Source organism: Euprymna scolopes, chromosome 35 (genome assembly GCF_053919585.1).
Source record: "Euprymna scolopes isolate OS-2025 chromosome 35, ASM5391958v1, whole genome shotgun sequence".
NCBI lineage: Eukaryota > Metazoa > Mollusca > Cephalopoda > Sepiida > Sepiolidae > Euprymna > Euprymna scolopes.
This window is the reverse complement of record NC_136516.1, coordinates 40,123,015-40,135,514: the sequence shown is the minus strand read 5'-3', so window position 1 is coordinate 40,135,514 and position 12,500 is coordinate 40,123,015. Positions and strand designations below refer to the sequence as shown.

The following is a 12,500-nucleotide window of genomic DNA, read 5'->3' as shown; positions in this document are numbered from 1 at the left end:
TTCACGCATGCGTAGATTGTAATTGATAAGAAAACGTTAAAGGCCAGATGACTACACTTGCTACAAATGATTTTTCTTTAAATTTAATTATTTTATTGCGCAATGATTTATATCAGTTTAAAAGAAAAAAACGCTGATGTCGGCCCATTGCTACGAATTCGGAAAAAGTATCAAATAGTTACGAGTTAAAAAAAAAATTCTGATTTATGTAACCTTCAGTTAATATAATTCGTCGATAAAACAATTCGAAATAAGAAAAATATATTTTGCTTTAATTTAATTAACCGCCAATTTAAAAAAAAAAAATCAAAGTAAATAATGCAAAGGACAAAATAAAAAATATTTAAAAAGTCTTTTCCCCCATTCATCCATAGCCTTGAGCCCCTAAGGGGCATAGGCCATCTACAACTTTGTAGATGATTTTGTAGCGACTGAGTTCTTTTTACGGGGTGAGGGTGCTGGCCCGACGCTCAACCTTCCCAGAAGGTACATACAGCGCCTAGCCTTCTCAAATGGTCATCCATCTGGTACTGGCCAGGCTCAACGTTGCTTAACTTCGGTGATCTGGCGAAAACCGGTGTATCAACGTGATTGTGCCGTATATAAAAATAAGATAAAATAATTTTTAAAAAGTCTTTTTACCCTGTTTAAATGCAAAAAAAAAAAAAAAAAAAACGTCTGCCATAAGACGGGTGCGAATCTCAAAACTAATAGTTATGAGCCAACCCTCTAAATCCAATCGTCTACGACGACCGTTATAATATGACGTTCCAAATTTTTGTATTTCATGCATGCGAGATGCGAATCGTGTTTAAGTATGCACATATGTTAAAATTGTTTAGAAATAGATGATTTTACATGACCCCCCCATCAGATTTTATGGACGTTAAGGGAGAAAAAAAATTCTGAATTTTCGATATTAGACGTCCGAAGGATTGACAATTCCGACAATATCATATTAATGGTGTCCTTTCTCAATGTTTTTACTTTTAACTGAACATACAAACAGACACCTGACATGTATGTAACAGATGTGTTTTTCTTCACTCTCTTTCTCACAGATTTCGTTTCAATCTCTCCATCCAGCCAGCCAGCTAGCCAGATAAGCCGTAGCCGAGATTGAACTCACTACACGAGTTTGTAGTGTAATTTAAATCTTGTCAATAGCTGAATACTTGATGCTTTTCCAGGGCTATCAAGGGTATTTTTATCGGGATGCCATCACTTAACTGGGTGCCTACCACAGCTTAAGATAGTTCCATCTCTCCTCGGGAGAAGGATAGACCGCGCCAGTTTCTCAACCTTGTATTTTACCTCGCAGTACGTACAGCGCCTCGCCTTCCCAAATGGTCACCCATCTAGTACTAGCTAAGATCAACGTTGCTTAACTTCGATGATATGGCGAGAACCGGTATGTCAATGTGATTGGTCCAATCTCTAGTTCAGTGAATATTTCTACTTTTTTCATCTCTTTATCCGGTCCTGGATATGACCTTAAACTATATCTAGTGGTGAGGCCCCAGCTTGCGGGCTGTGGGTGCCAGGTCCACTCTGACCCGGGGTGGTAGTACCTGTTAGGGTCCCAACTATGGGTTAAATAGAAACCAACTTGAAAACAAGAAATATATTCTATTAAAAAAATGTTCTTCAAAACCACTAGATTCGGCATTAAATAACCTGAAAAGGGTTGATGTGCCGTAAAATAAAAACAACCAACCAACCAATCTCTTTATCCTTCTTTCTTTTTTTTCTTCTTCTTCTTCTTCTTCTTCTCCACTCTATATTTCTATTTCTTCTACTTAAAGACTTAACCCTTCTCCCTTTCCACTCTCCACACCTTGCCTCCTAAACTTTTTTTATATCACGACTGCATTCATCAATCGTTTGCCTCCTCCATCATTCCTTTTTCCTTTGCTGTCTAAGACGTCGTTTTTTTTTCTACGGACTTGATCTACCAACTTTTAAGCTTTTGTGCCACAACAAGCAAACTACCCGTCCCTGTCACCGGGTTGATCTGCATCCAGCACACGTACTTAATTAAAAATAATATTAAACGACAAACAGTTGAATAAATAAATGCATTAATAATTTATATACAGAAATAAACGATACGTGTCCGATTGGACAGGTCAGTTTAAATACTTCGTGGCAAGGACTGACAGTAATTCACAAGTACTTTCTTCTAAAACATCTAATCTTGCTCACCATTCAACAGTGGAAACTACTGAGGACGAATTGCGTACGATGAGCTCTACTTGACAAGAGAAACATTTGAAACAACCAACAATTCGGTTCTTAGGTAGGTATCTTAATTTTTTGCCTAAAGAGATCGAATTCATTGTTTAAGAAAATATATAAGAAGACATTTCCGTCGGTTTGTTTATTATCAGAAATTGCATTTTCGTTTTTTTTTTTTGTTTTTGCTTTTTTGTTTTTTTACATAGGCATTACCACTTATCAAGGCCAAGAGGCCACTCAATGATAAGGGTTAAAGAGTGTACAGTAGAAATTAGACAATATAGCAATCATTAGTAACGAAAATTTGGTAAATTTGATAACTTATATAGAACGGCTCATTAAGAACTTATTTACGTTAGACTTGAACACAACCATATTGTAGTCAGCCGGAAAGCAGGAAAACGGAAGGCGTGCAGTTCTAAGAAATAAGCTTTGTTCATGGAATCTACGTTTAGGTTTAGGCACAGATAAAGAGTGGGGGAAATTATTGATAGTGTTTACAGCTAGACGAGTGTTTCTTGTGAAAGTTTGGCGATTGAAGCTCAGTTGAACACCTTCCATGAAAATAACGATACATCAGAGACAAACTCGCAACATCTCTTCTGTGAGGTAGAGGTTGCAAGGAAGAGAAAAGGACATCTCCTACGAGGCTACGAAGTCTATTTTGAACTCTATCAAGGCAGGACAAGTCCTTTCTAGCAGCTCCTGCCCAGATGTTGCAACAATATTCTATCCTTGGACGTACCTGGCTCTTATATAGATAGAGAATAGCATCAGCAGTGAGATATTTACCGGATCGATAGAAAGATCCCACCATTTTTCCAGCGGCCTTGGCAACAGATTTGATGTACGTGTTCCATTTAAGATCAGGAGTAAAGGTCAAGCCCAGAAGCTTGTCAAAACTTGAGGCCTCCTGAAGACGAGAGCCATTCATTTCAATTGATGCCAGATGTGAATCAGAATGTTGATGATGTAAAGAGAGAAGCTTGGTTTTAGATGTTTGTCTGTCATTTTTACCTTTTAAACATATCATTTGATTTGGCCAATTATAATAAGAGGGTCGTTCCACAAGTAAAGCCTCCTATTTTTTAACTTAAAAGTTGAAGAGCTATGAAAATTGGCGTGATAAAAATAAAACGAGCTATTTTTTTTTTTTTACTCCAGAATTTATTTTTCTGCATAGGCATCACGATTCTCGATGAACTTTTGCCAAGGGGGTGCTTTCTTGGAGTATCACACCGTCAATATCTGCAACATAGAGACGAAACTTTCAAAGCATAAATGTATATGTTCAGTCATCATAACAGTGCAATTTGCAATCTTTTGCTTCTGATCCATCGGGGTGAAAAAAAAATGGGAGGCATTACTTATGGAACGTCTTTCCATCCATCCAGCACGACCGTCGCCGAGATTGAACTCACTACCGTAGCTGAGATTGAACTCACTACCGTAGCTGAGATTGAACTCACTACCGTAGCTGAGATTGAACTCACTACACAAATCTTGTCGGTAGCTGAATACTTGATGCTTTGCCAGGGCTATCAAGGGTATTTCTATCGTGACGCCATCACTACGTGAGGTGCATACCACGGCTTAAGGGAGTCCCATCTATCCTCGAGAGAAGAATAGACCGCGCCAATTTCTCAACCTGGTATTTTACCTCGCGCAACACACAAATTATATATCTATCTTCTCTACTTTTCTGGTTAGAAGGATTAGGCTTCGAAATACCGTTTTTACTCAAATACCAGAACTGATGTATAACCCTATCAAGCAAACGAATATATATATATTTATATATATATACATAATACATACATTTATATATATATATATATATATATATATATATATATATATATATATATATATATGTATTTATATATAATATACAAAATACATACATTCATATATATATATGTGTGTGTGTGTGGATGACTATATAATATATATAGTCATCAATATATATAATATATATAGTCATCCATATATATATATATATATATATATATATATATATATACATATATATATATATAGTCATCCACAGTACTGTTTCGCTGTTTCGCAGCTCATCAGTGCGGCTAGATAAGCAACTACCTCAATCCAGGATTGAAACCCGACCGTTTGTACGACAGTCAAGACTCATAACCATTATGCTATCGGCGGCTGCTGAGCGAGTCGTGAGTTTAACAATGTTTTGACATCATCCGAAATACCTAAGCTCGATTTGTTTACACAAAGAGCATCGCTTATACGCTAATGGTAATTCCTGTATCACTTCTCAATATGCTCAGCTCAAGATGAAGAGCATTATAGTCATCTACATACAGTACTGTTTCGCTGTTTCACAGCTCATCAGTGCGGCTATACAGACAACTAACTCAAGCCAGGATTTAAACCCGACCGTCTGTACGATAGTCAAGGCTCCTAACCATTATGCTATCGCCGGCTGCTGAGCGAGTCGTGAGTTTAACGATGCTTTGACATCGTCTGATATATATATATATATATATATATATGTATATATATATATATATATGTATATATATATGTATATATATATATACACATATATATATATATATACATATATATATATATATATATATATATATATATATATATATATATATATATTCGTTTGCTTGATAGGGTTATACATCAATTGGGGTATTTGGGTAAAAAGGAAATTTTACACCACGATAGTTCGAAGCCTAATCCTTCTCATCAGAAAAGTAGAGAAGATGCTAGGTAACATAATGGGGATGCGACGCCTATCGATATTTTCATTAGAAGCGAAATAAATTATTGAGGTTGTTTGGGGAAACTATATTGATCTTTGTGATAAAGGAGAAGTGTAATATATAATGTAGGTATAGAGCATGTCTATTATAATGGAGTTAATATATGCGGAGAGTATGTGTGTTTAAGCTCTCGGGAGAATATAGGGTAAGTTTAAGGAGGTTTCTTTTTTAATCGTATGTGTAGATATGTTGTTGCTACGGGGGGGGGGTTACATGAGATATGTGGTTTATGTTAAGTTGGTTTTTAGCAGGGGTATGTTAGACTACAACAGTTATTAGAAGAGATGTTATTCGGCGTAATATTATGATAATTACAGCTAGTTGATGAATGATACGGGTGCAGTGTACTAAGATTTTAATTGAGTAAGATAGAGGATGCAGATGGTATAATAAAGGGATAAATTACCAAGAGTTATGGATGGATAGTTGTTAAAATATAATAATTATCGAATAATAATATAGTAGTTCTAAGGGGTATGTGGTTACTAAGTATAAGAAAGGAAAGAAATATAGGATGATAAAAAATAAAAAGTATGGGAATAAGGTGGATAGAAGTGAATTAAAAAAAACTAATTAGGATTTAACGAGTCAACTGACAGAAAGGAAGAAGTAAGATTGTGTGCAGACATAAAGATGGAGAAATAAAATAATAGAAAAAATATATGAAATCACGGTACTAATTAGAGTATATATTAAAGTATGAAATAAAATATGACAGACAAAACGGATTTTTCCTGTGCCGTTGTAAGGTCTCTCTTTGGTAGTTGGATTTACAATTAGTAAAGTTTATTCTGTGTTTACAGTTAATGACTATTTCACTTCTACGATGGAGTATGTTTTGCTGTTTGAAACTTTAACATTTCTAGCTTAAAGTGTAAAATACATTTTAAATAACTGAATTTAACAAAACAATAACGTGACAGACAAAACTTCAATTAGCCTGATCGTTTACCTTGATTATGGAACACCAAGTTTATCGTGTAAATTTATATGTATATATATATATATATTATTCAAGTTAGATAAACAAAATTAACATTATTCACAACAATACATCTACTGTTTCAATATAAAACGTGACTAATGGTAATTTTGTTTACCTAAATGAAATAAAATAAAATAAAATCTAACTCTTTTTATTGAGCACTATCAATAACCTCATGAAATCCTATACTTTTGGATATTTTTAACTTTGGACATGTATATATATATATATATATATATATATATATATATATATATATATATATATATATATATATATATATATCATGTTCACAAGAAAGTTCTTGTGGTTTTTAACTTTTAAATTCAGATGAACATACCTCGGCTCAAACAAAAATTTATTGATCGAAATAAGCACCATCAGAATCAGCACACTTTTGCCAACCCAAAATTAGTGTATTTATGCCAGTAACGTACAAATCTTGCGTTCTGGTGGCGATGAAGTCGCTTAAGGTATTTTTAATATCGCTTAGATTTTTTAAGTATTTTTCACGCAAATAATTGTTGAGATGCTTGAAAAAGTGATAGTCGGTAGGTGAGCCGTCTGGAAGGCATAACGGATGAGGCAGAATTTCGTATCCCAATCGTTCAACTTCTGCAAGGTCAGTTTAGCAACAAGCGGTCCGGCATTATCGTGGAGGAGAATTGGGTCTTTTCTGTTGACTAATTCTGGGTGTTTTTGTCGAAGTTTCTGATGCATTTCATCCATTTGTTGACAGTGCTTCCCTGCTGTAATGGTTTCGCCTGCATTCAAAAGAACACATGGATGCAACTTTGGTTTCGGGAAGTGTCGTGGAGCTTCGTCGGCGTCTAACCATTGAGCTGAGCTGACGAAGTTATCATCATACATCATTTGAACTCAAAATTAAAAATTCTGCAATAACTTTCTTCCCAACCTAATATATATATATATATATATATATATATATATACATATATATACATACATACATATACATACATATATATATACATGCATATATATATATACATACATATATATATGCATACATATATATATATATATATATATATATATATACGAGCAAACAGTTAATAAAAACATGTTAAAAAAAACACTTTGCAAAAGAGTTAAAAACATATTTAATCTGAAAAGGAAACACTAGATAAATGGATAGTCCTTAATCTGCGGAGTTTCGAAGAAATATTTTCCTTCTCATCAGAGGGTAGGAATTAGCAAAATGCAGGATCGGATTTTGCATGCAAAAGTATTTGATGAAACAACAAGTAAGTCAAAGATCTTACTTGATAACAAAAAAGTGAAGCAGAGGGAATATGGTGAAGAAAAAGGTGATTACACGTGAATGGATAGTCTGGTGGAAGATAAAAAATCCAGTGACGGTAAAATCCGAATATATAACTTCAGGAAAGTTAATTAAATTTCCATTTGCACAAGTAAAATCCAAGGAAATTCCGTAATTGGAAGATGGTCCAAAATAATCCAAAGGCAGAAATCCATGGAATAATTCACAAAAATGTGTACAAGGGAAAAAAGGGAAAAAATTCCAATAATATTAATAAAAGAAAAATAAGATATGCTTTTCTCTCTACTGCTGAGACATAAATATGTTTTTAACTCTTTTTCAAAGTGTATTTTAACATGTTTTATTAACTGTTTGCTCGTATTATAAGCTCTATCTCCTATTTGGTTTTATCGAGCTTTTACATCTGGCTGAGATAACTTTATAAATATTAATTCTTTAATATTTATATTATACTTTAATTTTACCATCTTGGATCATTTTGGTAAATTTAATTGTAATTTTTATTTTATTTTATATATATATATATATATATATATATATATATATATATATATATATATATATATATATATATATATATATACTAGCTGTACCCTTCCACGCGTTGCTGTGGCTCAAATCGGCGCAATGGAAAAAGTTCCAAAATGAGAAAAAGCATGTTTCTTATAGGTTTAATTTTCCATTTTGTATGGGTACACAGTTTTTGTTGTTCCATTTTCTTAGCTGATATAGAGATTTTCCGGTTTGGTGACTCTTGAATACGTAATATAAATTGTCCATGTGAAAAAACAGTCAGTGTGTAACTGTAAGGCCCACAATTGTAAATATTGTTCCCTGTGCTTTGTTGATGGTTATTGCAAATGACAATAAAATTGGAAAGTTCAATTTCCTAAAGTGTGATGATGTATCCGGTTGAATCATAGGAATGCATGGAATGAAGATATATTCATCTGTGAAAGGTCCTGTTAAGATTGTTGTTTCTGTGATATTGTTTGTTAATTTTTTTTTTACTGCAAGCTATGTGCTATTGCAAAGCTTAGATTGGTTTATATTTCACAACATGATAATTAGTACACCAAATTTCAGTTGCAATACATGCAGTGGCATCCCTGGCAAATATAACTGTTGGATAATTAACCACTTTATCTGCTTTCACAACAGTGTCGATGGATTTGTATTTGACTACCTCACTTGGAATTTTACATTGAATAATAGCGTTAAGTTCATGGGCATCTTTGTATTGACCTGCAAGAATAGCTCATTCACTCAGTCAAATGGAATTCTTATAATTTGAATATCTGCAAAAACATTTTAAACTAACTATTCTTTTGATGAAATAAAATTACAGAAATTACAGAAGTTAAAAGTCAAAGAATTTTGCCCTTAACTCTGATCAGCTGGCACTTTTCGTACCCAATTTCCCACAAGTGATGCAAAAGTTTTTGTGCGGATCGAACAGTCGGCAACTGGACATGCATATTTTGAGTTAAGTTTAATGTCTTCACATGGAACAAAAAAGTAGAGTATTTGAGGCAAGCATTTATGTCATCTGCTGGTGTTGATTGAAGAATAACAGATAACATTTGTCTGAAATCTCCTACAAGCAATATTACTGCATTCCCAAATGGTCTGACATTGCCACGCAAATCTTGCAAGGATCGACCAAGATCCTCAAGTGATTTTTTGCCTACCATTGTGCATTCATCCTAAACAATAAGTTTGCATTTCTGCAATATTTTTCCCCATATTGGATGTTTTGGAGATGTCGAACATGAGATTTTTGAAAAATTGAATGTTTTAAAGTAGAATAAATAATTCTTCTACTTGGCAGCAAGGTCGCAGGTATTCCTCATGCAGCAAGGGCTAAGGCTATGTCATTTTGTTACCAAATGGCTGCCAAAATCAATTTAATTAGAAAGGTTGTACCAGTTACTTCTGGTGCTGTTCAAGGTAGCAGTAATTTCCAAATAACTTCTATTCTCACAGTCAGTAAATTAGGTGACTAAAATAGGATTTATCCATGTTTTGACAATGCCTTATTCACTGTAATTAATTTAGGAGACTAAAATAGGATGAGGGATTTGAGATGGACAGATAGAGAGGAAGATATATAGATAGGAAAGAGAAAGAAGAGGAAAATAGAGAAAGAGAAGGAGATAGAGAGATAAAGGGATTGATAGATAAACAGAGAGAGGGTGAGAGTTAGAAACAGAGAGGGATGAGACAGAGGAAAGGAGAGAGATAGAGGGAGTTAGAGAGAGAAAGGGGCTCAAAGAGAGATGGAGAGGGTGATATAGAGAGAAAGATAGATTGAGAGAGGGAAAGGGAGAGATGGATAGAGAGAGATATTAAGAGAGGAAGAGAGAGGGGGAGAGAAACAGAAGGTGAACTACACTTCACCGTTTGTTTCCTCGTTCAGTAGAGAAGAAATCTTTCGAGACTGAGGCAATTTTAATGTTTTGTTATTATCCAGAGTACCCCTTTTTTCTGGGGGGGGGGCTAGATTTTCCTCACATTAGAAACCGACCGGGTTATCTGTACTTTCACTTAACAAATTAATAAAAGAAAAACATATGGTAAAATTTGAATTTAACATGAAAATACTATTTTAAAAAATAGCACGATAACATAAGTGCATAAGTGCCACTTTAGGTATTCCTTGGGCGTTGAGTTCCATGGCAACCAGCATAATTATTTAATGGTCGCTCCCTTAGCCCCCCTAGTCAAGGCTAATGCATGCACACGTAACATTTTTTTTATTTACTGACGTTGGCTTAGTAACTAAACGATTTATTGATAATTTCGTAACTCTTAAACGCATGCCGGAAGATTTAAATTGGTTCATTATGAAAAAAAAAAGTTTCATTCAACACAAAACCAAAAACACATATTAATGATAAATGATTTATTACTGTATTCATTGAAATTTACTAATTTTTAAATAAAAAAGTAAAAAAAAAAAAAGTTAATAAAAAATAGTTGCTTATGTGCGCACAAAAAACTTGTTTTTTTTGTTTTTTGTTTTTTTTTAGATTAGGTCCACCTTGGAATCACCCCCCCCCCCAACCTCCAAATCTTAAGAACAGCTTCCGGAATAAACACCACTTTTGGAGGGCTGGGGGGGGGGCTATTTGCAAAATTTAACTGATATTTGTTGTCAGCATACCCACCCGAAAATACTATTAAAAAAAAAAGGAGGGGTTCAGTGCCCGTGGCAGAGAAGTAGATTTATTTATCAATAAAAGCTGCGGAGAAGTAAATTTATTTATCAATAAAAAACCAAAAAACATAAAGTGTTTCCCGCTGTATTGGAAAATTCAAGATGGCGTCTGATTCTCTCTTTAACACAGTAAGTTTGGGAAAAAGTGTTATAAATAAAAAAAACTATACAAAATACTATTAAAAACCCACCGAATATATGTCAACCTATGTCACGGTAACATATATTTAGCGAGTTTTTAGCAGTATTTTATCTGGGTTTTTATTTATAACACCTTTTCCCAAACTTACCGTGTTAAAGAGAGAATCAGACGTCATCTTGAATTTTCCAATACACTGTATGTTTTTCGAGCTGAATAAACATGTTACATTGAATAAAAACACGAAAAATATATCCAGTTTGGTGGAAAAGTAACTTATCTTGCTTATTTCTTATATATTTGTTTTTTGACAACTTTTTCGAATCTATGCGTACAGTAATACAAACCCCGGAATAAACACCATTTGGGGGGGGGGAGATATTTAAAAAAAAAGTCGATAAAAGTCGTGATTTAAAAAGAAATTTAAAATCAAATGTTCGTAAAAGTGAGAAATTATTAATAGATGTTTAGTAACATTTTTCGGTGCTAATGCAGAGAGTGATCCGCGCTATTTTTTAAATCGTGTTTTTTTTATTCCAACCAATCTTATATCGAAAACCAAAAAAAAACTCAAAAAGCAAGCGACAAACTTTTTTTTGGCCTTATATAATAAAGAAAAAATGTGTAAATTAAAAAATTTGGAAGATAAACAAATGAATTATGTTTTTTTTTTGTTTTTTTTTTACTTACTAAACAGAAAATGAAATCTTTCGTCAATTCGTGGCTGTGAAATGAATCGAACCGGAAGTTCAGTTTTATCAACAGATTCGCACCACGGTTAAAAAAATATATTTATTTTATTTAATATTTTAATAATTCGCGAGGTAAATTTATTTTAATAACATAAAAACATGCCTCGACTCTAAAGATGGGTTGTCTGAAAATTTCAAATAAATTGGTAACGTAGAAATATGGTTTTATTCGTTTGGAACGAACCAAATTTACATTTATATATATATATATATATATATATATATATATATATATATATATATATATATATATATATATAATTATTTTTCTACTATAATAATTAATGCATCAACTCTCCGGTTAAATTCATAGACACGGTGAAAAGAAAGCCAAAAAAGAAGGAATACGTCGCCATGACACAAGCATTGTTCAGAACGTTATTTACAGTATTTTTTCTGGTATGTAAATGTTTTGTAATAACTTTCACATTTTTCTTTCTTTCTCTTCCTCATAATAAACCACTCTTTCTTTCTTTTTTCTGTCTTTTTCTTATTTTTTTTTCTTTTCTTCTTATTATTATTATCGACAGCTTAAAAAACTGAAGCACAAGTAATAGTTCTTATGTTTCGAACAATACATACGAATATATTTTAACATTGTTCTTCAAATGGAAAGATGTGGCCATACTATGCAACTTTTCAAATACAAGGGAAAAACTGAAATTCGGGGAATATTTTTAATTGATGTTTAATACCTATCATCAAAATTAAATAAAAATTGGGATTATCTAAATTTTTACTAATAGCTTCCACCGCTTACCTCATTTGTTTCTATCTTTGCTCTAATATATATATATATATATATATATATATATATATATATATATATATATATAAATGTGTATGTGACACAGAGAGAGAGAGAGTTTTCAATGGATGCCCACAGTTAAGTCGACTTTTATGAAACTTTACAAAAATGTACTTCATGTATCTGGCAATGTTCTTAGATAGGCTTTTTGTCGAAATGTCTTCGATATGTATTGATAATTGATAATCGAAAAATACGATAAAAAAAAGAACAGGCGATTTTGATTTTTTTTTTTTTTTAACCAA

At 32.9% G+C, this 12,500-nt stretch overlaps 1 protein-coding gene across 1 annotated transcript in view; it reads left to right on the top strand.

The window, feature by feature from the left end:
• Nucleotides 1-1,871: 1,871 nt before the first annotated feature.
• The window catches only part of LOC145259832 (vitrin-like), a 23,600-nt gene continuing 12,971 nt past the window's right edge, over nucleotides 1,872-12,500 (top strand). Inside the window, exons 1-2 of the mRNA XM_080117659.1 lie at nucleotides 1,872-2,299; nucleotides 11,761-11,846. Of these exons, the coding sequence (XP_079973785.1) occupies nucleotides 11,802-11,846 (45 nt within the window). The 5' untranslated portion in view covers nucleotides 1,872-2,299; nucleotides 11,761-11,801. The remainder of the gene's footprint in view (nucleotides 2,300-11,760; nucleotides 11,847-12,500) is intronic.